At 54.7% G+C, this 24,657-nt stretch overlaps 1 protein-coding gene across 4 annotated transcripts in view; it reads right to left on the reverse strand.

Moving 5' to 3' along the window:
* The window catches only part of FAR1 (fatty acyl-CoA reductase 1), a 68,452-nt gene that overhangs the window by 16,097 nt on the left and 27,698 nt on the right, over positions 1-24,657 (reverse strand). The window contains exons 4-9 of one of the 4 annotated variants that reach the window (XM_075325714.1): positions 14,003-14,182; positions 12,144-12,321; positions 10,604-10,648; positions 9,023-9,150; positions 8,875-8,942; positions 3,621-3,792 (exon numbers count right to left, since the gene is read on the reverse strand). In XM_075325714.1, the coding sequence (XP_075181829.1) occupies positions 3,621-3,792; positions 8,875-8,942; positions 9,023-9,150; positions 10,604-10,648; positions 12,144-12,321; positions 14,003-14,182 (771 nt within the window). Of the gene's footprint in view, positions 1-3,620; positions 3,793-6,680; positions 6,853-8,874; positions 8,943-9,022; positions 9,151-10,603; positions 10,649-12,143; positions 12,322-14,002; positions 14,183-24,657 lie in introns of all 4 variants that reach the window. The other 3 variants (XM_075325716.1, XM_075325713.1, XM_075325715.1) reach the window with 3 other exon arrangements.

The raw sequence follows: 24,657 nt of genomic DNA on the forward strand, positions 1-24,657 counted from the left end.
GAGTGTGGCTAATCATGTGCATATATAATGAGCGGACGCCTTCACACGAGCCGTGGTGACAGATCAGAGAGGCAGGTGTGAAAGCGCCCGAGAGCTGCGAGAAGAAGCGTCAGCGATCCACACCTCTACCCTAGGACCATCAGCCATTCTATATTTATATATACACATTATAAACAAGGGGTTAACGACACCCCGAAAATATACAAATGACTGAGAGATCATAACAGCATACAGGAAAAAATGCACAAAATGCTGCGCATACTGCAAACGTTTCACATGGGTACAGCTTAATGCAGAGAAAAGTGGCAGGCTTGATGGCAATAGACGCACGGGTGGAATTAGCCGGTTAGGTTGGTAATTGGGGAACAAACGTTCACGTTCTGCACCTCTGAACGGTAACACCTGCGAGCAACGGGAACAAAGATGAAAAAGAAACAATACCATGACAATAGTGACACCAATGTGGGCATGTATCAAAGAGAACCACATGTGGGTCAAGTGTGCCACATCTGCCGGGGCCACGGAGGCGCGCGTCCGGTCACCAGCTGGGGGCAAGCGGGGGCAGACGGGATCCTGTGTCCAGACCCTTCTCCCACCGAGCACCTCCAGAGGATGCCGGCAGATGTAAGCAATGGAAAGAAGCGGAGACGGTTTGGGGCCCTACAATGCAACACTGCACAGAGCATGCTCATCCGCATGACCACTGCAACTCACCGCTAATCCGCCTTCCCCTCCGCTCTCCTATCTATCCTGAATGCAGCAGTATGGCGGTCCAGCTGCTACACCGATGCCTCCACCCTGTGCCAGCCACTGCACTGGTTACCCATCTAACACATAATGCAATAAGCTCATCGCAATCACCCACAAAGCTCTCTACAGTGCTGCACCGCCTATATCTCCTCATCTGTCTACCTCCATACCAGTCCTCTCCACAGTGCTGCACCCCCCAACATCTCATCTGTCTTCTACCCTACCCGTCCTCTCCACAGTGCTGCACTGCCCTACATCTCCTCCTCATCTGTCTACCTCCATACCCGTCCTCTCCACAGTGCTGCTCCACCCTACATCTGTCCGCCACCCTACCCGCCCTCTCCACAGTGCTGCTCCACCCTACATCTGTCCGCCACCCTACCCGTCCTCTCCACAGTGCTGCACTGCCCTACATCTCCTCCTCATCTGTCTACCTCCATACACATCCTCTCCACAGTGCTGCACCCCCCAACATCTCATCTGCCTTCTACCCTACCCGTCCCTCTCCACAGTGCTGCACTGCCCTACATCTCCTCCTCATCTGTCTACCTCCATACCCGTCCTCTCCACAGTGCTGCACCGCCTACATCTCCTCCTCATCTGTCTACCTCCATACCCGTCCTCTCCACAGTGCTGCACCGTCTACATCTCCTCCCCATCTGTCTACCTCCATACCAGTCCTCTCCACAGTGCTGCACCCCCCAACATCTCATCTGTCTTCTACCCTACCCGTCCTCTCCACAGTGCTGCACTGCCCTACATCTCCTCCTCATCTGTCTACCTCCTTACCCGTCCTCTCCACAGTGCTGCACGCCCCAACATCTCATCTGTCTTCCACTCTACACGTCCTCCCCACATTGCTCCACCCCCCTACATCACCCCATCTCTTCCACTCCAAACATTCTTTGCCCCACCTACTTCTACATCTTATCTCGACAACCCTACCCAGTCCTCTCCAGAGTGATGCCCCACCCAACATCTCATCTGTTCTCTACCCTACGTGTCCTCTCCACAGTACTGCTCCGCCCTACATCTCATCTGTCCATCGCCCTACCGTTCTCTCCACATTGCTGCACCACCCTACATCTCCTCCTCTACCCATCCTCTCCAGAGTGCTGCACTGCCCTACCCCTCCTCTCTTCCACCCCAAACGTTCTCTGCACCTACATCTTATCTCCATCACCCTACCCCTCCTCTCCACAGTGCTGCACTGCCTAACATCTCATCTGTCTTCTACCCTACCCGTCCTCTCCACAGTGCTGCTCTACCCTACATCTGTCCGCCACCATACCTGTCCTCTCCACAGTACTGCTCCACCCTACATCTGTCCGCCACCCTACCCGTCCTCTCCACAGTACTGCTCCTCCTCATCTGTTCCATGCCTTCCGTTCTCTTGAAAGTGCTGCATCACCCTAAATCTACTTCTCATCTCAACCAACCTACCCTCTCTCCACAGTGCTGCACTGCCCAACATTTCTTCCTCGTGTGTCTTCCATCCTATCTTCTCCCTAGTGCTGCACCACCCTACCCTTACTCCCCACAGTGCTGCTCTTCCCTACATTGCTCCTCATCTCCATTTACCACCCTACCCATCTCTGTTTGCTAATGATCCAAGATTAATACTCATACATAATTAAAACCTCCCACTCATTTCTAAGACTTTTCTCATGCTGCACCAGTTTTCTAGAATGCGCTAACAGACAATTCTCAGTGTGCACAGTGTTAAAGAGAACTTTTTTTTTTTTTGCAGCTGCCTAGCTTTACAATCCGTGGCTGAAGCGCTGAGTAAAACTTATTTTTTCTGATTTTTCTCCACTCAGTTGTGGAGTTTGAAGCTTCTGGATTTTCCTGCTCTGAATATGTACATGCTGCCTTCAACTTAATGACTGAAAGATTTTTCTCTGCTTTCCCCTATATGACATTGCCCAACCATAGAGAGACAGCGTCATGAAGGGGGGTTTCAAAAACAAAAAAATAATACATTTGGCATTATGGTGACTTGACAACTAATAATGTCAGAAGTTGTTTAAACAAAAAAAAAAAACAAAAAACTTCAGTTTTTGGCCCTTTTTTGCCCATTTTCCTCTCCTTTTATTCTATAGGGTAAAATAAATTTTTACATTCAAAACTGCAGTCCGTGCCGCAAAAACTACCGCCATCCTACGGAAAAAAAAAAAAAAAAAAAAGCGCAAAGAAAAGAAAAATATCAAACCGAAATCTTTCCAGAGCGGCGGTGATACACAGGCGGATGGCGCTGGCTCTCGGCAGCACGGGTCCGGTCTCATACAGGACAATGTGCTGCCGAGGACGGTCTTACTCTGCCGCAGGATCTATTACATATTGCATTATAGTGGTGCTCCAAACCATCAGTGTAGAAAATTGCACAAGGGGCGGGCGGAAATTAAATAAAATAAACATTGTGGACTTCCAGGCAGTAAAAGAAAAAAGGCAAAAAAAGGGGGAGCAACCAAGGCACAGACTAGAAGAGCGAGCGAGAAAATGAGGCACAGACACAGCGGAGGGAGGGGGCATGTAACGGTGAAGATGAAGGGTGGGGGAGAGGACGGACTACACCGGTGCTTCTCAAACCGCGGGGCCCGGCTGCCGGTGCCGGTGTGGCAGGGTCCGTAGCTGTACCCATCGCTGGTTTTCGGCTCTGCTCAATGCTTTCTGAAGACGGGCCCGCAGACTTCCTTGTGGCCTGAGGGTCCCCGGTACACAGTTTGAGAAGCGTCAGTATTAACCCTTCGAGGGCAGCAGTATTGGCTTTTTGTTTTTTTTTTTTGTTTTTTTGCCATTGAGCCTGCGTCTTCTCCGCACGCCTTCACCAGGTTATCAGCACCTCCTAGTTTTAAATGCAACCTCCTTACCAGGGTTTCTGACCTGTCAACCTGAGAATAGCATCATACAACACTGCGGGAACTATATGACTGACAGCCGTCCAGTAATGGTGCAAAAGGGGGTTGTTTCGGAGGTTAACATTGGGGCGCCTGAGGGCCTGTTCTAAAGGATTCATCTTGAAGGAAACATTTACATAATATTCTGTAGGAGAAATAAGGGTCAGATGCAGTGAGAACACGTAGACAGTCTGGGACGCAACACAATATACAATGATGCATTACAGGACGCCTCCATAAAGGGAACCGGCCCCCGACCGTGGACGTCTCCCCAACTCCAGTGCGCTTCCCTCTGCAGTCACCGGCTCACTATACAGGGTCCAAATTACAGGGGCGCCCCCCCGGGTGTGCGGGCAACACGGGTCCCCCTCCCCCAGGCCCAGTGTGAAGAAGTGTGTATGGAGGTCAGCACGGCCGGAGGAGAAAAAAAAACAGGATCTGCCTCCTATACACGGCCGTCACTCTGTTACACCTCCTGGAAATGTATCAATAGGGGTCACAAAGTGATACTGCCATGTAGCAGCATACAGCGATCTGTTACACACCTGTCCCAGGTCCGGGCTCTGCTCCCTGCACCCCGGTCAACATCGGGTACCCCGTCCTCACAAGACTCCGCTCTGGGTCCTTCTATGAAAACTCTCTCACAACTCTTAGTTTGTGCACATTTCTTGTCTACAGGATCCTGGAGGTCTCCAAAAAGGTCTTTAATTTCCGCCACCTCCCTGCCCGCAGCTCCCGCGACTCGCCACCTCCCTGCCCGCAGTCTTCCGGGACTCGCCACCTTCCTGCCCGCAGCTCCCGCGACTCGCCACCTCCCTGCCCGCAGCTCCCGCCACTCGCCACACCTCCCTGCCCGCAGCTCCCGCCACTCGCCACACCTCCCTGCCCGCAGCTCCCGCCACTCGCCACACCTCCCTGCCCGCAGCTCCCGCCACTCCTCCCTGCCCGCAGCTCCCGCCACTCGCCACACCTCCCTGCCCGCAGCTCCCGCCACTCGCCACACCTCCCTGCCCGCAGCTCCCGGGACTCGCCACACCTCCCTGCCCGCAGTCTCCAGTACTCGCCACCTCCCTGCCCACAACTCCCGGGACTCGCCACCTCCCTGCCTGCAGCTTCCGGTACTCTCCAATTCACTGCCCGCAGCTCCTGGGACTCTCCACCTCCCTGCCTGCAGCTTCCGGTACTCTCCACTTCACTGCCCGCAGCTCCTGGGACTCGCCACCTCTCTGCCCGCAGCTCCCGGGACTCGCCACCTCCCTGCCTGCAGCTTCCGGTACTCGCCACCTCCCTGCCTGCAGCTTCCGGTACTCGCCACCTCCCTGCCTGCAGCCCCCGGTACTCGCCACCTCCCTGCAGCTCCCGGTACTCGCCACCTCCCTGCCTGCAGCTCCCGGGACTCGCCACCTCCCTGCCCGCAGCTTCCGATACTCGCCACCTCCCTGCAGCTCCCGGTACTCGCCACCTCCCTGCCTGCAGCTTCCGGTACTCGCCACCTCCCTGCCTGCAGCTTCCGGTACTCGCCACCTCCCTGCCTGCAGCTTCCGGTACTCGCCACCTCCCTGCCTGCAGCTCCCGGTACTCGCCACCTCCCTGCAGCTCCCGGTACTCGCCACCTCCCTGCCTGCAGCTCCCGGGACTCGCCACCTAACTGCCCGCAGCTTCCGATACTCGCCACCTCCCTGCAGCTCCCGGTACTCGCCACCTCCCTGCCTGCAGCTCCCGGTACTCGCCACCTCCCTGCCTGCAGCTCCCGGGACTCGCCACCTCCCTGCCTGCAGCTCCCGGGACTCGCCACCTCCCTGCCCGTACGAACAACGTGGCACCTCTATTAATTGACATTTTCATTCCATTTCCGCCCCCCTCGGCTCAAGAGCAGAGATCGTCATCAATTTAGTAATACATTTCCAGAAGGAGCAACTGAGGAACAGCACAATGCAATGTATAATAAAGAATATCAGGAGGAGTCATGAGAGTGGATGTGATCAACTGCCGGCCCCTAGTGGATCACTTACTGTGACCCAAATCAAGGACCCTCATTAGCAAAAATAAGTAATGTCACATCCACTCGACATTGTTCCTCTCATTTGTGTCATTGCAAAGTAAGTGTGACCGTATAGCCATGAACCAGGAGGCTCAGGATGATTATTATATCCCTCCAAGGTAGATGACCCCTGAACAGATACAGGGTGCCTTAAAAAATACATTTCAAATAAGGAAATCTGGACCTAGAACCTATGTGCGGACCTCCCGGGACAGTCACTTACAATAGGTGATGACTACAACTCCCAGCATCTCTATACTGAGCACTGCCCGCACACCCGAGGAGCGAGGAACAGCAACGGTGACAGGAGGCAAAGAGGAACAAGAACTGAAACAGACGTCCATTATCAGGCTCACTGGTACGTTCCCTTTAATGTGCAGGCGGGAGAGGATTTAGTGGATCAACATTGGAAGGCGCAAGATAAATGGCGCTGGATAAATGGCACTGTGCACTACAGGAAGGCACTGGATAATTGGTGCTGTGCACTATAAGAAGGCGCAGGATAAATGGCGCTGTGCACTATAGGAAGGCGCAGGATAAATGGCGCTGGATAAATAGCGCTGTGCACTGCTACAGGAAGCCACTGGATAATTGGCGCTGTGCACTATAGGCAGGCACTGGATAATTGGCGCTGTGCACTACCACAGGAGGGCACTGGATAAATGGCGCTGAATAAATGGCGCAGGATAAATGGCGCTGTGCACATCACACAGACCACCTGCTCCTCTGTGATTGGAAACTGAAAACTTAACCAGCCCCATTAGAATTTGGTGCCCAATATATACGGGGGTAAGTGACCGTTGATCCAGAACAATCCCCTCCCCGCCCGCGAGGCGTCCGCGGTGCGGTCTACCATCCACGCGGTTAGTACTGGGTTAGGCGGACGCATGCTTGGCGTACAGCAGACGGCCCATTGGCTCGATCCGCGGTCAGTCACTGGCGCTCGACATGTAAGAGGAACAGAAAAAAATGACAGAGCGATCCACCATTACCTTGGGCTTCTTCCAGTAATCCTGAGGTAGATATCATACAGGAATGCTGGGGCCTTATGGCTTACAGCAATCCAATAGTGATATAATAGGTGATTGGAGGTGAGATTTACATTGGGCCGTCTGAAGGCCTGCTCGAGAGGATTCCTCTTGAAAGTGGAAATTACATGGTATTCTGAGAAAGAAAAGGTGTTCAATAGCTTAACCGTGTAATGACCGGCGACAGACAACGCTCACAGAACCATAAAGACATCACAACTACGGGCGGGCGGGGGAGGGGAGCATGCCAAGTCTGCTGCCTACCGGGGCGCCACCGGCTACGCGGACACCTCGGGGACGGGTCGGGTGGGCGCCCGCTCTCCACAGCTGGGTTCCCCTACTTTTTTTCTGTTCCTCTTAAACCACTTCCCAATATTTTTCTCTTAAAAATCAGAACATTTTCCCCCAAAATAAATAAATAAATTTAAAAAAAAAAAAACAACAAATGTTATTCTTCGATTTTAGGGGAAAATGTGCTGCAGGATGCGCAATAAATAATAATATTCCACCTCCGGTGAGATTTGTACGGGAGAATCAGCCAATTTCATCTGGTGCCACCGCGAGTGAACAATAGCTTCGGATTTCACAATTTTTAAATTAAAAGAAAAAAAAAAATAAAATGAATTTTTATAAAAAATTGCTATAAAATGAAAAAGGTCATTAGATCCTGGAAATGTGATAACATGGAGGTCTCCGTGTGCGGAGGAGTGATCCGCTCTGGGAGTGCGGGGGGCTAATACATTATATGGGGGCCACATCCGATTGTCAGGGTCTGACAGCAAGTGTCGGGACCATGACAAATGGATGCCTGAATCCAGCAGAAAGGGAAGCAAAGGGTGGTCACAATGAGTACCCCCCAACCCCCCTCTCCTGGGTGGTCACAACGAGTACCCCCAACCCCCCTCTCCTGGGTGGTCACAACGAGTACCCCCAACCCCCCTCTCCTGGGTGGTCACAACGAGTACCCCCAACCCCCCTCTCCTGGGTGGTCACAACGAGTACCCCCAACCCCCCCTCTCCTGGGTGGTCACAACGAGTACCCCCAACCCCCCTCTCCTGGGTGGTCACCGCAGTACCCCCAACCCCCACCCCCCCCTCCAGGGTGGTCACAGCGAGAGCCCCCCACCCCCCCCTCCAGGGTGGTCACAGCGAGAGCCCCCCACCCCCCCCTCCAGGGTGGTCACAGCAGGTACCCCCCCCCACCTCCTCCTCCAGGGTGGTCACAGCGAGCACCCCCACCCCCCTCCAGGGTGGTCACAGAGAGAGCCCCCCACCCCCACCCCCCCCAGGGTGGTCACAGCAGGGTTCCCCCCCCCCCCAGGATGGTCACAGCAGGTACCCCCAACCCCCCTCCAGGGTGGTCACAGTGAGCACCCCCAACCCCCTCCAGGGTGGTTACAGCGGGCACCCCACCCCCCTCCAGGGTGGTTACAGCGGGTACCCACCCCCCCTCCAGGGTTGTCCCACTGGGTACCCCAATCCCCCACGGTGGTCACAGCAGGTACCCCACCCAAGGGTGGTCAGTGCTCAGACCACAATAAATGGATGCCTGAATCTAGCAGAGAGGGAAGCGTCCACAGGGGGCGTCCACAGGGGGTGTCCACAGGGGGTGCCACCCTTACATCTATACACCGGAGTGCAGGCAGAGAAGGCATCGTTGTAAATGATGAGCCGCTTTACGAGGAATGCCCCATAGGCCGGCGTGCTCATGCCCTCCCCAGGCCGGCGTGCTCATGCCCTCCCCAGGCCGGCCAGTAATCGTGGACCCACGTACAGTGTACATGGGTCACCGGCTACAAGAGCAGGTAATGTATTAGCCCCGGTACCTTCCAATCAGAGGTAATCATTAAATTTGGAGGAGACCATGAACCAATCACTGCAGACAGTCGTCAGATCCCGGAGATCCACAGCGCACCAGAGACGTCCATTATTATCACCGGGGAAAAAAATAAACGTCATTCCTGCACAAACTATATCCATGTAACGCACAATCCTCCCGAGTCATGCCGAGCTCAGAAAAGCTTCAAAAGAAAAATAAATAAAACCGTAGCACGTAAGCCGTGCACTGACGCTCTCCCGCCTGCCCTGCGGCCCGCGCGGGGCCACTACGCTGCCAGCAATGCGCCGCGGTAAGCTGGGATACAGGGAGGCGTCATACCGACTTCTCCCCAGTGGAAGGGGTTGGTTCCTCCGGTCGTGCAGTTATATACGATGATGTTTTTAGGCCTGAAAATGAAGAAAAGGAGAAGTTAGACGGCTGCAGCCCGGAGGCGGGTGCGGGGCTACGGGCAGAGAGGCGGCGTCACCTGCTGTACCTATTCACTCCCGAGTACCAGGCCGCCGCCACCGTGGTGTTCACAACCACATCCACGGGGATGAGGTCGGCCACGGCGTTGTTGGAGGCTCTCATGGTGCGGAGGATTCCCTTTCCTGCCTGTAAACGACAGCAATGAATGGAAGACGTGTCAAAATCAACGCGACAAGTCTAGTAGTGTGCTTCGCGTCCTACTGCTAAAGACACCGAGGGAAGCGTCCCCCGGAGGAATCGCCACAACCAGACGCTGCCCCCCCAAAAACCAACCAGACGCTGCCCCCCCAAAAACCAACCAGACGCTGCCCCCCCAAAAACCAACCAGACGCTCCCCCCAACCGTACACTCCCCCAACCCCAACCAGACGCTCCCCCCAACCCCAACCAGACGCTCCCCCCAACCAGACGCTCCCCCCAACCAGACGCTGCCCCCAACCAGACGCTCCCCCCAACCAGACGCTGCCCCCAACCAGACGCTCCCCCCAACCAGACGCTGCCCCCAACCCCAACCAGACGCTGCCCCCAACCAGACTCTGCCCCCAACCCCAACCAGACGCTGCCCCCAACCAGCCGCTGCCCCCAACCCCAGCCGCTGCCCCCAACCAGACGCTGCCCCCAACCAGACGCTGCCCCCAACCAGACGCTGCCCCCAACCAGACGCTGCCCCCAACCAGACGCTGCCCCCAACCAGACGCTGCCCCCAACCAGACGCTGCCCCCAACCAGACGCTGCCCCCAACCAGACGCTGCCCCCAACCAGACGCTGCCCCCAACCCCAACCAGACGCTGCCCCCAACCCCAACCAGACGCTGCCCCCAACCCCAACCAGACGCTGCCCCCAACCCCAACCAGACGCTGCCCCCAACCCCAACCAGACGCTGCCCCCAACCCCAACCAGACGCTGCCCCCAACCCCAACCAGACGCTGCCCCCAACCCCAACCAGACGCTGCCCCCAACCCCAACCAGACGCTGCCCCCAACCCCAACCAGACGCTGCCCCCAACCCCAACCAGACACTCCCCCAATCCCAACCAGACACTCCCCCAATCCCAACCAGACACTCCCCCAATCCCAACCAGACACTCCCCCAATTAACCCTTCCTGGAGTAAGTGAGGAAACCGCAGCACTCAGCAAATCCGTGCAATAACTGCCACATTTAACCACGTACATGCCGCTGACGGCAACACTAAATGCTGCGATTGGGGGGGTCCTGTTCCAGCGTCCCATCACCCCTTCACACTGGATCTCTTTCGCGCTGTGTGCACTCGGCACATTTGCCATTCAGAATCCCAGGAAAGATGGGTGTCACCAGCTGTACCAGCAGCCGTAGTGGGGTGGGGTCTCACCGCTTTTCTAAAGATCTGATTTCACAATTTCTAGCTAGATTTTTTAACAAAGGGGAAGCAAGCATCGCTTCTAGGGTAAATAGCCGATGATGGGGGCCGAGCCCCTATGGATCAGCAGGTTTGGGGGAAGCTGCGGTGACGTCTGCGCCTTTTAGTCCCGGTCCGGCTAGAGTACCCCTATAATTTGTGATTGGACCCTTGTGCGGTTCAGGGATGGTTGTTACTACTTACAGCAATGAAAAGACCACTTGGACCATTGAAATTATCGATCCAGCCCTGCAGAGGAGACAGAAGAGGTCAGTGCGGTACTCCGGACTATCAACAGCAAACAAGGCCGCCGTCTCCGAGATCAGTGCTGTGGACTCCGAGCCCGGACAGAGGACCCCCGAGGGGGGAGACGACGCTACGGACACTTGTTATTACAGACATACACAACACAGATAACAGTAAGACGGCTCAGCAAAGCCACAAAGAAAAAACACAGGTCATTTATCATTGCCAAATAAGCTCATTTAATAGGGAACCGGCCCTTTAAAAGACGACAAATAATGGAGCGCTAAAAACTTAGAAGACTTCCCGGAATAAACACAAAAGTGTCAGTGGACTTCATATCTGTAGGAAGCCGTGGGGAGGACGGGGTGTAGGGAAGGGTCGGCCCCATCAGGAAGCCGTGGGGAGGACGGGGTGTAGGGAAGGGTCGGCCCCATCAGGAAGCCGTGGGGAGGACGGGGTGTAAGGAAGGGTCGGCCCCGTCAGGAAGCAGTGGGGTGGACGGGGTGCAGGTAAGGGTCAGTCCAATCAGGAAGCCGTGGGGAGGACGGGGTGCAGGTAAGGGTCAGTCCAATCAGGAAGCCGTGGGGAGGACGGGGTGTAGGGAAGGGTCGGCCCCATCAGGAAGCAGTGGGGAGGACGGGGTGTAGGGAAGGGTCGGCTCCATCAAGAAGCCGTGGGGTGGACTGCGTGTAGGGAAGGGTTGGCCCCCCATCAGGAAGCCGTGGGGTGGACTGCGTGTAGGGAAGGGTCGGACCCATCAGGAAGCCGTGGGGAGGACGGGGTGTAGGGAAGGGTCGGCCCCATCAGGAAGCCGTGGGGAGGACGGGGTGTAAGGAAGGGTCGGCCCCGTCAGGAAGCAGTGGGGTGGACGGGGTGCAGGTAAGGGTCAGTCCAATCAGGAAGCCGTGGGGAGGACGGGGTGTAGGGAAGGGTCGGCCCCATCAGGAAGCAGTGGGGAGGACGGGGTGTAGGGAAGGGTCGGCTCCATCAAGAAGCCGTGGGGTGGACTGCGTGTAGGGAAGGGTTGGCCCCCCATCAGGAAGCCGTGGGGTGGACTGCGTGTAGGGAAGGGTCGGACCCATCAGGAAGCCATGGGGTGGACTGCGTGTAGGGAAGGGTCAGGCCCCATCAGGAAGCCGTGGGGTGGACTTCGTGTAGGGAAGGGTTGGCCCCCATCAGGAAGCTGTGGGGCGGACTGCACGTAGGGACAGGTCGGCCCCGTCAGGTTATATACGGCACGACCATTACACTGGCACAACAGAGAATGCCAGACATGAGGCTGCCCCCATCACCCGGTCCGCGCTCCCTGGTAACGCGCCCGTCCGCCTGCACACAGGGGACGCTGTTTACGATCCCCCATAAAGAGCTGCACTAATGTTTTCAGACTTTTGTGCGTATATTGCCGGAGGGTGAGGAGAGGGGCCGGTGTGGGGAGAGAATCAATGATTGACGAAACTAATGAGCGGCTGACGTGCACCTGCGAGGGTTAATCACTTACGGGGAACGGTTCCTTCCAGCTGGCACCGACGATGGAGGGCCTGACGATGGCGATGTTCAGCTTGCTCCCTTCTTGCTGGACTATGTATTCCGCCAGGGCCTTGGTGTACGTGTACGTGTTTGGCCGATCCCCTATGAGTTTGGGGGTGATGTCGTTCACCAGCCCGTCCTCCATCCATCTGTAAATGAAGGGTTGATGGTCAGAAGTGCGGCACCAGCGGTCACCTGTGATCGCCTTACAGGACCGGATGGATCCGGGGAATCAAGTCGGAAGATTCAATAACCCTATATTAAAGGGGCATTCCCGTAACGGGAAGCCGTCACCAGGACAGGACGGCGCAGGTCTCAGACAGAAGGGGGCTGAATGGTGCGGCGGCCGATCATGAGCACTGACACTATCATTCTCTACGTCACTGTCAGGCACAGCCGGACTCCACACAGGGAAGGCAGACACTATTCACTACCGCTCAATCAGCAGAAGGAAGCAGCAATGCGGTTACACATCCGCTCACTGCGCTCTCCGGGCAGCTGTGGCACGGTCAGGCGGCTTTATTTCTCTAATAAGCCGGCCCCATTAGGGTACATACACACGTCTCTTTTAGGGAGGTCCGCTCTAATCCGACTGAAAAAAGCAATACACAAAAAAAAAAAAGAACGAACGAACTGACTACGATGCAAAGCGACTGCACACGGTCAGCCTTTCCAAGAAAAGCAGAGTGATAAAACCTGATATATGATAATATACGCTGCCGCTCGCAGTCACAGACTGACAGACGGACTGACTGACAGCCTGCTGCGGCTGCTGAACTTTGTAACCCAACAATAAGGAACTTTGCAAACCCCACGGCCAAGATTTCCAGAAAAACCAGCGCCTGTAAAAGGAGAACGGCCGCATATTCACCAGGTGAAGGTGTGAAGCCTTTATTACAGGTGTGTAGTAACAGGAAAGTCACCTCGTCAATCAGTGCTGAGCAAACACACCGAGCCACGCCCGAGACGTGACCGCCCCACGGGTCATACCTGCCACATTCAGAGGAAAGGTCACGGAAGGGCTGGGCTGCAGCTGAAGGCTACGGACCTCCGAGCTGAAAAATGCAGAAGGACAAGGTGCCGCGGGCCGGTCTGCACCCGCTGCTGGAGGTGTGTGACGTGCAATGTCAGTATGGGGGCCTACACCCCTAAAAAACATCCAGGACACTCCAAAAATAAGGTGTAATCTGCCTCCCCCCCCCCCCCCCCACACACACACACACACACACACACACTGCTCCAGCGCAGCCTCTGCAGGTCTCCATTATTAACTCGTGCAACCAATCATAGCCCGCAGTGGTACGCACAGCCAGTGATTGGCTGCAGCGGGCACATGCATGTTTGGCCAGAAGAAGCAGAGAGACCAGAGGAGGACCGGAGAGCGCTGCAAGAGAAGAATTGGGGTAAATGGTTACTCAGCGCGGGCCGACTGATGAGAGGCAGCGCCGCATGCGACATTATCACAAAACTACAAATGCAAATCCTAAAACCGTACAGACCCCCCCCCCCCCCCAGCGACCCGCAGATGATTGGGCTCCCGGCATCTGACCACCTCACCTCCGCCTGTGCCCGGGCAGAGTATTTATACACTGAGCAGTAATTATAGACGGCCCCGTCATCACCAGCCCCGGAGTAATCCTCTCTGGCACCAAGAAGAGGAGCCCAGACGCTCCCAGCGAGCAATTACCTGAGGAGTCACCTTTATAAACACCTTCCATGGATGGGGAGCGGGGGGGCAGCTCTGCGGTGTAATGGGGGCTCGCTGGCGGGTGTTACAGAACATCTCACTGCACTGACACACTGTCACGAGCCAGGTGACATAACACTTACTCCAGAGACTCGATCAGCTTCTTGGGGTCCACCGGGGGCGGGTACACCACTTCCTCAATATGCTTCCGGTTGCAGTTGGCGTATGCGGTGGATACGTGAATGAAAACTTCCAGTTTCTTCATCCTCTGGGCGAGGTGCAGCAGCTGCTGGGTGGCGATCACATTCAGCTGCATGGCATCCCTAAAGAGACAGAAACGAGACCTCAGTACAGGTGCGCCAGCGTCAAGGGGCCCGCCAGCGTCAAGGGGCCCGCCAGCGTCAAGGGGCCCGCCAGCGTCAAGGGGCCCGCCAGCGTCAAGGGGCCCGCCAGCGTCAATGCAAATCGGTCACTAAAAAAGCCAGCCCTCCCGTCTCCTGTGCCTGCCTGTGTGCATGGCCAGCCAGCCCTCCCGCCTCCTGTACCTGCCTGTGTGCATGGCCAGCCAGCCCTCCCGCCTCCTGTGCCTGCCTGTGTGCATGGCCAGCCAGCCCTCCCGCCTCCTGTGCCTGCCTGTGTGCATGGCCAGCCAGCCCTCCCGCCTCCTGTGCCTGCCTGTGTGCATGGCCAGCCAGCCCTCCCGCCTCCTGTGCCTGCCTGTGTGCATGGCCAGCCAGCCCTCCCGCCTCCTGTGCCTGCCTGTGTGCATGGCCAGCCAGCCCTCCCGCCTCCTGTGCCTGCCTGTGTGCATGGCCAGCCAGCCCTCCCGCCTCCTGTGCCTGCCTGTGTGCATGGCCAGCCAGCCCTCCCGTCTCCTGTGCCTGCCTGTGTGCATGGCCAGCCAGCCCTCCCGCCTCCTGTGCCTGCCTGTGTGCATGGCCAGCCAGCCCTCCCGTCTCCTGTGCCTGCCTGTGTGCATGGCCAGCCAGCCCACCCGTCTCCTGTGCCTGCCTGTGTGCATGGCCAGCCAGCCCACCCGTCTCCTGTGCCTGCCTGCCTGTGTGCACGGCCAGCCAGCCCTCCCGTCTCCTGTGCCTGCCTGCATGGCCAGCCAGCCCTCCCGTCTCCTGTGCCTGCCTGCATGGCCAGCCAGCCCTCCCGCCTCCTGTGCCTGCCTGCATGGCCAGCCTCCCCTACCGTCTCCTGTGCCTGCCCTCCCATCTATACTCGGCATATATTTTTGCATTATCCTCCATTGCCGGGGATTAGAGGGCAGCAGTGTCCTCTGGAGGCTGTGACCTCACTGCACCCGATGGCTGCCAACCACGGCTCTAATCGCTGGCACTTCTTACCAAGACAGAACTTAGCTTCCCTTATTCACAGTAAATCGAGTTCTGCAGCATTTCATATGTACAGTAAAAACAGCAAAATTATTGGGCATAACAAGAAACAAATAACTTAATAAACCCTTTCCTTCATTGAGGTCAAACAAGCCCAAACCAGCAGCGCCAAAAAGGTGTCAACTACGTGTCTCTCCCAGTAATATAGGCTGGATGTGAGCTCTGTGTGTCTCTCCCAGTAATATAGGCTGGATGTGACCTCTGTGTGTCTCTCCCAGTAATATAGGGTGGATGTGAGGTCTGTGTGTCTCTCCCAGTAATATAGGCTGGATGTGAGGTCTGTGTGTCTCTCCAGTAATATAGGCTGGGTGTGAGGTCTGTGTGTCTCTCCCAGTAATATAGGCTGGATGTGACCTCTGTGTGTCTCTCCCAGTAATATAGGGTGGATGTGAGGTCTGTGTGTCTCTCCCAGTAATATAGGCTGGATGTGAGGTCTGTGTGTCTATCCCAGTAATATAGGCTGGATGTGAGCTCTGTGTGTCTCTCCCAGTAATATAGGGTGGATGTGAGGTCTGTGTGTCTCTCCCAGTAATATAGGCTGGATGTGAGGTCTGTGTGTCTCTCCCAGTAATATAGGGTGGATGTGAGGTCTGTGTCTCTCCCAGTAATATAGGCTGGATGTGAGGTCTGTGTGTCTCTCCCAGTAATATAGGCTGGATGTGAGGTCTGTGCGTCTCTCCAGTAATATAGGCTGGATGTGAGGTCTGTGTGTCTCTCCCAGTAATATAGGGTGGATGTGAGTGCTGTGTCTCTCCCAGTAATATAGGCTGGATGTGAGCTCTGTGTGTCTCTCCAGTAATATAGGCTGGATGTGAGGTCTGTGTGTCTCTCCCAGTAATATAGGGTGGATGTGAGTGCTGTGTGTCTCTCCCAGTAATATAGGCTGGATGTGAAGTCTGTGTGTCTCTCCCAGTAATATAGGGTGGATGTGAGCTCTGTGTGTCTCCCAGTAATATAGGCTGGATGTGAGCTCTGTGTGTCTCTCCCAGTAATATAGGCTGGATGTGAGGTCTGTGTCTCTCCCAGTAATATAGGCTGGATGTGAGGTCTGTGTGCCTCTCCAGTAATATAGGCTGGATGTGAGCTCTGTGTGTCTCTCCCAGTAATATAGGCTGGATGTGAGGTCTGTGTCTCTCCCAGTAATATAGGCTGGATGTGAGCTCTGTGTGTCTCTCCCAGTAATATAGGCTTGGATGTGAGCTCTGTGTGTCTCCCAGTAATATAGGCTGGATGTGAGGTCTGTGTGTCTCTCCCAGTAATATAGGCTGGATGTGAGGTCTGTGTGTCTCTCCCAGTAATATAGGCTGGATGTGAGCTCTGTGTGTCTCTCCCAGTAATATAGGCTGGATGTGAGGTCTGTGTCTCTCCCAGTAATATAGGCTGGATGTGAGCTCTGTGTGTGTCTCTCCCAGTAATATAGGCTGGATGTGAGGTCTGTGTGTCTCTCCAGTAATATAGGCTGGATGTGAGGTCTGTGTGTCTCTCCCAGTAATATAGGCTGGATGTGAGGTCTGTGTGTCTCTCCAGTAATATAGGCTGGATGTGAGCTCTGTGTGTCTCTCCCAGTAATATAGGCTGGATGTGAGGCCTGTGTGTCTCTCCAGTAATATAGGCTGGATGTGAGGTCTGTGTGTCTCTCCCAGTAATATAGGCTGGATGTGAGCGCTGTGTGCCTCTCCAGTAATATAGGCTGGATGTGAGGTCTGTGTGTCTCTCCCGTAATATAGGCTGGATGTGAGGTCTGTGTGTCTCTCCCAGTAATATAGGCTGGATGTGAGGTCTGTGTCTCTCTCCCAGTAATATAGGGTGGATGTGAGCTCTGTGTGCCTCTCCAGTAATATAGGCTGGATGTGAGCTCTGTGTGTCTCTCCAGTAATATAGGCTGGATGTGAGGTCTGTGTGTCTCTCCAGTAATATAGGCTGGATGTGAGCTCTGTGTGTCTCTCCCAGTAATATAGGCTGGATGTGAGCTCTGTGTGTCTCTCCCAGTAATATAGGCTGGATGTGAGGTCTGTGCGTCTCTCCCAGTAATATAGGCTGGATGTGAGGTCTGTGTGTCTCTCCCAGTAATATAGGCTGGATGTGAGCTCTGTGTGTCTCTCCCAGTAATATAGGCTGGATGTGAGCTCTGTGTGTCTCCCAGTAATATAGGCTGGAAGTGAGGTCTGTGTGTCTCTCCCAGTAATATAGGCTGGATGTGAGGTCTGTGTGTCTCCCAGTAATATAGGCTGGATGTGAGCTCTGTGTGTCTCTCCCAGTAATATAGGCTGGATGTGAGGTTTGTGTGTCTCTCCCAGTAATATAGGCTGGATGTGAGGTTTGTGTGTCTCTCCCAGTAATATAGGCTGGATGTGAGCTCTGTGTGTCTCTCCCAGTAATATAGGCTGGATGTGAGGTCTGTGCGTCTCTCCCAGTAATATAGGCTGGATGTGAGCTCTGTGTGTCTCTCCCAGTAATATAGGCTGGATGTGAGCTCTGTGTGTCTCTCCCAGTAATATAGGCTGGATGTGAGGTCTGTGTGTCTCCCAGTAATATAGGCTGGATGTGAGGTCTGTGTATCTCTCCCAGTAATATAGGCTGGATGTGAGCCGTGTGTGTCTCTCCCAGTAATATAGGCTGGATGTGAGCCGTGTGTGTCTCTCCAGTAATATAGGCTGGATGTGAGCTCTGTGTGTCTCTCCCAGTAATATAGGCTGGATGTGAGGTTTGTGTGTCTCTCCCAGTAATATAGGCTGGATGTGAGCTCTGTGTGTCTCTCCCAGTAATATAGGCTGGAAGTGAGGTCTGTGTGTCTCTCCCAGTAATATAGGCTGGATGTGAGCTCTGTGTGTCTCTCCCAGTAATATAGGCTGGATGTGAGCTCTGTGTGTCTCTCCCAGTAATATAGGCTGGATGTGAGCTCTGTGTGTCTCCCAGTAATATAGGCTGGAAGTGAGGTCTGTGTGTCTCTCCCAGTAATATAGGCTGGATGTGAGGTCTGTGTGTCTCCCAGTAATATAGGCTGGATGTGAGCTCTGTGTGTCTCTCCCAGTAATATAGGCTGGATGTGAGGTTTGTGTGTCTCTCCCAGTAATATAGGCTGGATGTGAGCTCTGTGTGTCTCTCCCAGTAATATAGGCTGGATGTGAGGTCTGTGCGTCTCTCCCAGTAATATAGGCTGGATGTGAGCTCTGTGTGTCTCTCCCAGTAATATAGGCTGGATGTGAGCTCTGTGTGTCTCTCCCAGTAATATAGGCTGGATGTGAGGTCTGTGTGTCTCCCAGTAATATAGGCTGGATGTGAGGTCTGTGTATCTCTCCCAGTAATATAGGCTGGATGTGAGCCGTGTGTGTCTCTCCCAGTAATATAGGCTGGATGTGAGCCGTGTGTGTCTCTCCAGTAATATAGGCTGGATGTGAGCTCTGTGTGTCTCTCCCAGTAATATAGGCTGGATGTGAGGTTTGTGTGTCTCTCCCAGTAATATAGGCTGGATGTGAGCTCTGTGTGTCTCTCCCAGTAATATAGGCTGGATGTGAGGTCTGTGTGTCTCCCAGTAATATAGGCTGGATGTGAGGTCTGTGTATCTCTCCCAGTAATATAGACTGGATGTGAGGTCTGTGCGTCTCTCCCAGTAATATAGGCTGGATGTGAGCCGTGTGTGTCTCTCCAGTAATATAGGCTGGATGTGAGCTCTGTGTGTCTCTCCCAGTAATATAGGCTGGATGTGAGGCCTGTGTGTCTCTCCAGTAATATAGGCTGGATGTGAGCTCTGTGTGTCTCTCCCAGTAATATAGGCTGGATGTGAGGCCTGTGTGTCTCTCCAGTAATATAGGCTGGATGTGAGCTCTGTGTGTCTCTCCCAGTAATATAGGCTGGATGTGAGCTCTGTGTGTCTTTCCCAGTAATAGCGAATGCACAACAAGTAGGCCAGATTGTCAAGAAGGGAATTTTGTTACTTACCGTAAATTCCTTTTCTTCTAGCTCCTATTGGGAGACCCAGACGATTGGGTGTATAGCACTGCCTCCGGAGGCCACACAAAGCAATTACACTAAAAAGTGTAAGGCCCCTCCCCTTCTGGCTATACACCCCCAGTGGGATCACTGGCTCACCAGTTTTAGTGCAAAAGCAAGAAGGAGGAAAGCCAATAACTGGTTTAAACAAATTCTCTCCGAGTAACATCGGAGAACTGAAAACCGTTCAACATGAACAACATGTGTACCCGCAAACAAACCAACAATCCCGAAGGACAACAGGGCGGGTGCTGGGTCTCCCAATAAGAGCTAGAAGAAAAGGAATTTACGGTAAGTAACAAAATTCCCTTCTTCTTCGGCGCTCCATTGGGAGACCCAGACGATTGGGACGTCCAAAAGCTGTCCCTGGGTGGGTAAAGAAATACCTCATGTTAGAGCTGCAAGACAGCCCTCCCCTACGGGGAGGCAACTGCCGCCTGCAGGACTCTTCTACCTAGGCTGGCGTCCGCCGAAGCATAGGTATGCACCTGATAATGTTTGGTGAAAGTGTGCAGACTCGACCAGGTAGCTGCCTGGCACACCTGTTGAGCCGTAGCCTGGTGACGCAATGCCCAGGATGCACCCACGGCTCTGGTAGAATGGGCCTTCAGCCCTGATGGAACCGGAAGCCCAGCAGAACGGTAGGCTTCAAGAATTGGTTCTTTGATCCATCGAGCCAGGGTGGCTTTAGAAGCCTGCGACCCTTTGTGCTTACCAGCGACAAGGACAAAGAGTGCATCCGAACGGCGCAGGGGCGCTGTGCGGGAAATGTAGATTCTGAGTGCTCTACACCAGATCTAACAAATGTAAATCCTTCTCATACCGATGAACTGCATGAGGACAAAACGAAGGCAAAGAGATATCCTGATTAAGATGAAAAGAGGATACCACCTTCGGGAGAAACTCCTGAATGGGGCGCAGCACTACCTTGTCCTGGTGGAAGACCAGGAAGGGAGCCTTGGATGATAGCGCTGCCAGCTCAGACACTCTCCGAAGAGATGTGATCGCTACCAGAAAAGCCACTTTCTGTGATAGTCTAGAAAGTGAAACCTCCCTCAGAGGCTCGAAGGCCGGCTTCTGGAGGGCAACTAGTACCCTGTTCAGATCCCATGGATCTAACGGCGGCTTGTACGGGGGTACGATATGGCAAACCCCCTGTAGGAACGTGCGCACCTTAGGAAGGCGTGCCAAACGCCTCTGAAAAAAGACGGATAGCGCCGAGACCTGACCTTTAAGGGAGCCGAGCGACAAACCTTTTTCTAACCCAGATTGCAGGAAAGAAAGAAAGGTAGGCAATGCAAATGGCCAGGGAGACACTCCCTGAGCAGAGCACCAGGATAAAAATATCCTCCACGTTCTGTGGTAGATCTTAGCGGACGTGGGCTTCCTAGCCTGTCTCATGGTGGCCACGACCCCTTGGGACAATCCTGAAGACGTTAGGATCCAGGACTCAATGGCCACACAGTCAGGTTCAGGGCCGCAGAATTCCGATGGAAAAACGGCCCTTGGGACAGTAAGTCTGGTCGGTCTGGGAGTGCCCACGGTTGGCCGACCGTGAGCTGCCACAGATCCGGATACCACGCCCTCCTCGGCCAGTCTGGGGCGACAAGTATGACGCGGCTGCAATCGGATCTGATCTTGCGTAGCACTCTGGGCAGGAGTGCCAGAGGTGGAAACACATAAGGGAGCCGGAACTGCGACCAATCTTGCACTAGGGCGTCTGCCGCCAGCGCTCTTTGATCGCGAGACCGTGCCATGAAGGTTGGGACCTTGTTGTTGTGCCGTGACGCCATTAGGTCGACGTCCGGCACCCCCCAGCGGCGACAGATTTCCTGAAACACGTCTGGGTGAAGGGACCATTCCCCTGCGTCCATGCCCTGGCGACTGAGGAAGTCTGCTTCCCAGTTTTCTACGCCGGGGATGTGAACCGCGGATATGGTGGAGGCTGTGGCTTCCACCCACATCAGAATCCGCCGGACTTCCTGGAAGGCTTGCCGACTGCGTGTCCCCCCTTGGTGGTTGATGTATGCCACCGCTGTGGAGTTGTCCGACTGAATTCGGATCTGCCTTCCTTCCAGCCACTGCTGGAAGGCTAGTAGGGCAAGATACACTGCTCTGATTTCCAGAACATTGATCTGAAGGGTGGACTCCTGCTGAGACCACGTACCCTGAGCCCTGTGGTGGAGAAAGACTGCTCCCCATCCTGACAGACTCGCATCTGTCGTGACCACCGCCCAAGACGGTGGTAGGAAGGATCTTCCCTGTGATAATGAGGTGGGAAGAAGCCACCACTGCAGAGAGTCTTTGGCCGTCTGGGAAAGGGAGACCTTCCTGTCCAGGGATGTTGACTTCCCGTCCCATTGGCGGAGAATGTCCCATTGAAGTGGACGCAGATGAAACTGCGCAAACGGAACCGCCTCTATTGCCGCCACCATCTTCCCGAGGAAGTGCATGAGGCGTCTTAAGGAGTGCGGCTGACTTTGAAGGAGAGCCTGCACCCCAGTCTGTAGAGACCGCTGCTTGTCCAGCGGAAGCTTCACTATCGCTGAGAGAGTATGAAACTCCATGCCAAGATACGTTAGTGATTGGGTCGGTGACAGATTTGACTTTGGGAAGTTGATGATCCACCCGAACGCCTGGAGAGTCTCCAGTGCAACATTCAGGCTGAGTTGGCATGCCTCTTGAGAGGGTGCCTTGACCAGTAGATCGTCCAAGGGATCACAGAGTGTCCGTGAGAGTGCAAGACTGCTACCACTGCCGCCATGACCTTGGTGAACACCCGAGGGGCTGTCGCCAGACCAAATGGCAGAGCTACGAACTGAAGATGGTCGTCTCCTATCACGAAGCGTAGAAAGCATTGGTGCTCTGTAGCAATCGGCACGTGGAGATAAGCATCTTTGATGTCTATTGATGCTAGGAAATCTCCTTGAGACATTGAGGCAATGACTGAGCGGAGGGATTCCATCCGGAACCGCCTGGCGTTCACATGCTTGTTGAGCAGTTTTAGGTCCAGAACAGGACGGAAGGAGCCGTCCTTTTTTGGAACCACAAAGAGATTGGAGTAAAATCCTCGCCCCCGTTCGAGAGGGGGGACAGGGATCACGACTCCTTCTGCTCTTAGAGAGTCCACCGCCTGCAGCAGGGCATCTGCTCGGTTGGGGTGTGGGGAGGTTCTGAAGAACCGAAGTGGAGGCCGAGAACTGAACTCGATTCTGTACCCGCGAGACAGAATGTCTGTTACCCACCGGTCTTTGACCTGTGACAGCCAAATGTCGCAAAAGCGGGAGAGCCTGCCACCGACCGAGGATGCGGAGGGAGGAGGCCGAAAGTCATGAGGTAGCCGCTTTGGAAGCGGTTCCTCCATTTGCTTTCCTGGGGCGTGAGTGAGCCCGCCAGGAATCTGAGCTCCCTTGTTCTTTCTGAGTCCTTTTGGACGAGGAGAATTGGGCCTTGCCAGAGCCTCGAAAGGACCGAAACCTCGACTGCCACTTTTTCTGTTGAGGTTTACTTGCTCTGGGCTGTGGTAAGGAAGAGTCCTTACCCTTGGACTGTTTTATGATTTCAGCCAATGGCTCACCAAACAGTCTGTCTCTAGATAATGGCAAGCTGGTTAAGCATTTTTTGGAACCAGCATCTGCTTTCCAGTCCTTTAACCACAAGGCTCTGCGCAAAACCACAGAATTGGCGGACGCCATAGAGGTACGGCTCGTAGATTCTAGGACAGCATTGATAGCATAGGTCGCAAACGCAGACATTTGCGAAGTTAGGGACGCCACTTGCGGCACTGCTGGATGTATGAAAGCATCCACCTGTGCTAAACCAGCTGAAATAGCTTGTAGTGCCCACACGGCCGCGAATGCTGGAGCAAACGACGCGCCGATAGCTTCATAGACAGATTTCAACCAAAGGTCCATCTGTCTGTCGTTGGCATCTTTAAGTGAAGCGCCATCCTCTACTGCGACTATGGATCTAGCCGCAAGCCTGGAGATTGGGGGGTCCACCTTTGGACACTGGGTCCAGCGTTTGGCCACCTCAGAGGGAAAAGGATAACGGGTATCCTTAGAACGTTTAGAGAAACGCTTATCTGGATGAGCGTCGTGTTTCTGGATCGATTCTCTGAAATCAGAGTGGTCCAAAAAAGCACTTAATTTACGCTTGGGATATAGGAAATGGAACTTCTCCTGCTGTGCAGCTGCCTCCTCTGCAGAAGGGGCTGGGGGAGAAATATCCAACAGCCTATTAATCGCCGATATAAGGTCATTAACCATGGCGTCACCATCAGGGGCATCCAGATTGAGAGGGGCCTCAGGATTAGAATCCTGGTCACCGTCCTCAGTCTCATCACAGAGAGACTCTTCTCGCTGAGACCCTGAGCAGTGTGATGACGTGGAGGGTCTTTCCCAGCGAGCTCGCTTAGGCTGCCTGGGACTGTCATCTGAGTCAGAGACTTCAGCCTGTGATGCTTGAGACCCCCCTGAAGTACGGATTAGTTCCAACTGAGGGGGACTAGAGAGCATAGCCACAGCAGTGTCCATGGTCTGAGGAACTGGCCTGGCCTGCAAGGTCTCCAGGATTTTTGCCATAGTCACAGACATTTTATCAGCAAAAACTGCAAAGTCTGTCCCCGTCACCGGGGCAGGGTTCACAGGCGTCTCTGCCTGGGCTACCACCACAATAGGCTCTGGCTGACGAAGTGCCACTGGGACTGAACATTGCATACAATGTGAGTCTTTGGAGCCTGCCGGTAGATTAGCCCCACATGCAGTACAAACAGTGTACACAGCCTGTGCCTTGGCACCCTTGCGTTTTGCGGATGACATGTTGCTGCCTCCTCAGAGCAGTACAGGGTGTCCAGCCAAGAAGCGACCTTACAGTGCAAATATATATATATATATGGTACCAAGAAAAAAGTACACTAATATAACACTGAGGCACAAGTGGGGCCAGCACTAAGTGCAGCTTACCGCCCGCTTAGGAGCGGTGTGTGATCGCCAGAAATCCCTTTAGTCTGGGTCTCCCAGAGCCTGCTGCCTTTCCCCAGCCAGACTGCATGTGTAATGGCTGCCGGCGTCCTTGTGGAGAGGGGGGGCGGGCCCTGGGCGTATACAGACGAAGAGCGGGAAGCCTGCTTCCCACTGTGCCTAGTGAGAGGGCTGGAGCATGTAAATAAAGCTCCAGCCCTCGGCGCTGCCTATTGAGCAGCGTCTCTCCCTGTCCCTGAGTGACAGGGTGGGGGCGGGAACGAAGCGGCGCTAGGCCGCAGAAGCCGGGGGCTAAAGTTAGAAGCGCCGCCGCCGTAAAAGCGCGGTCGGCGCAAAGTCCCCGGCGCACCACAAGTCGCAGCTGCGCCGCCGCTCCAGTAGCGGTCGGCGCAGTAGTTCCCAACATGTAACGTCACTCAGCAAAGC

Source organism: Anomaloglossus baeobatrachus, chromosome 10, assembly GCF_048569485.1.
Source record: "Anomaloglossus baeobatrachus isolate aAnoBae1 chromosome 10, aAnoBae1.hap1, whole genome shotgun sequence".
NCBI classification, from domain to species: domain Eukaryota; kingdom Metazoa; phylum Chordata; class Amphibia; order Anura; family Aromobatidae; genus Anomaloglossus; species Anomaloglossus baeobatrachus.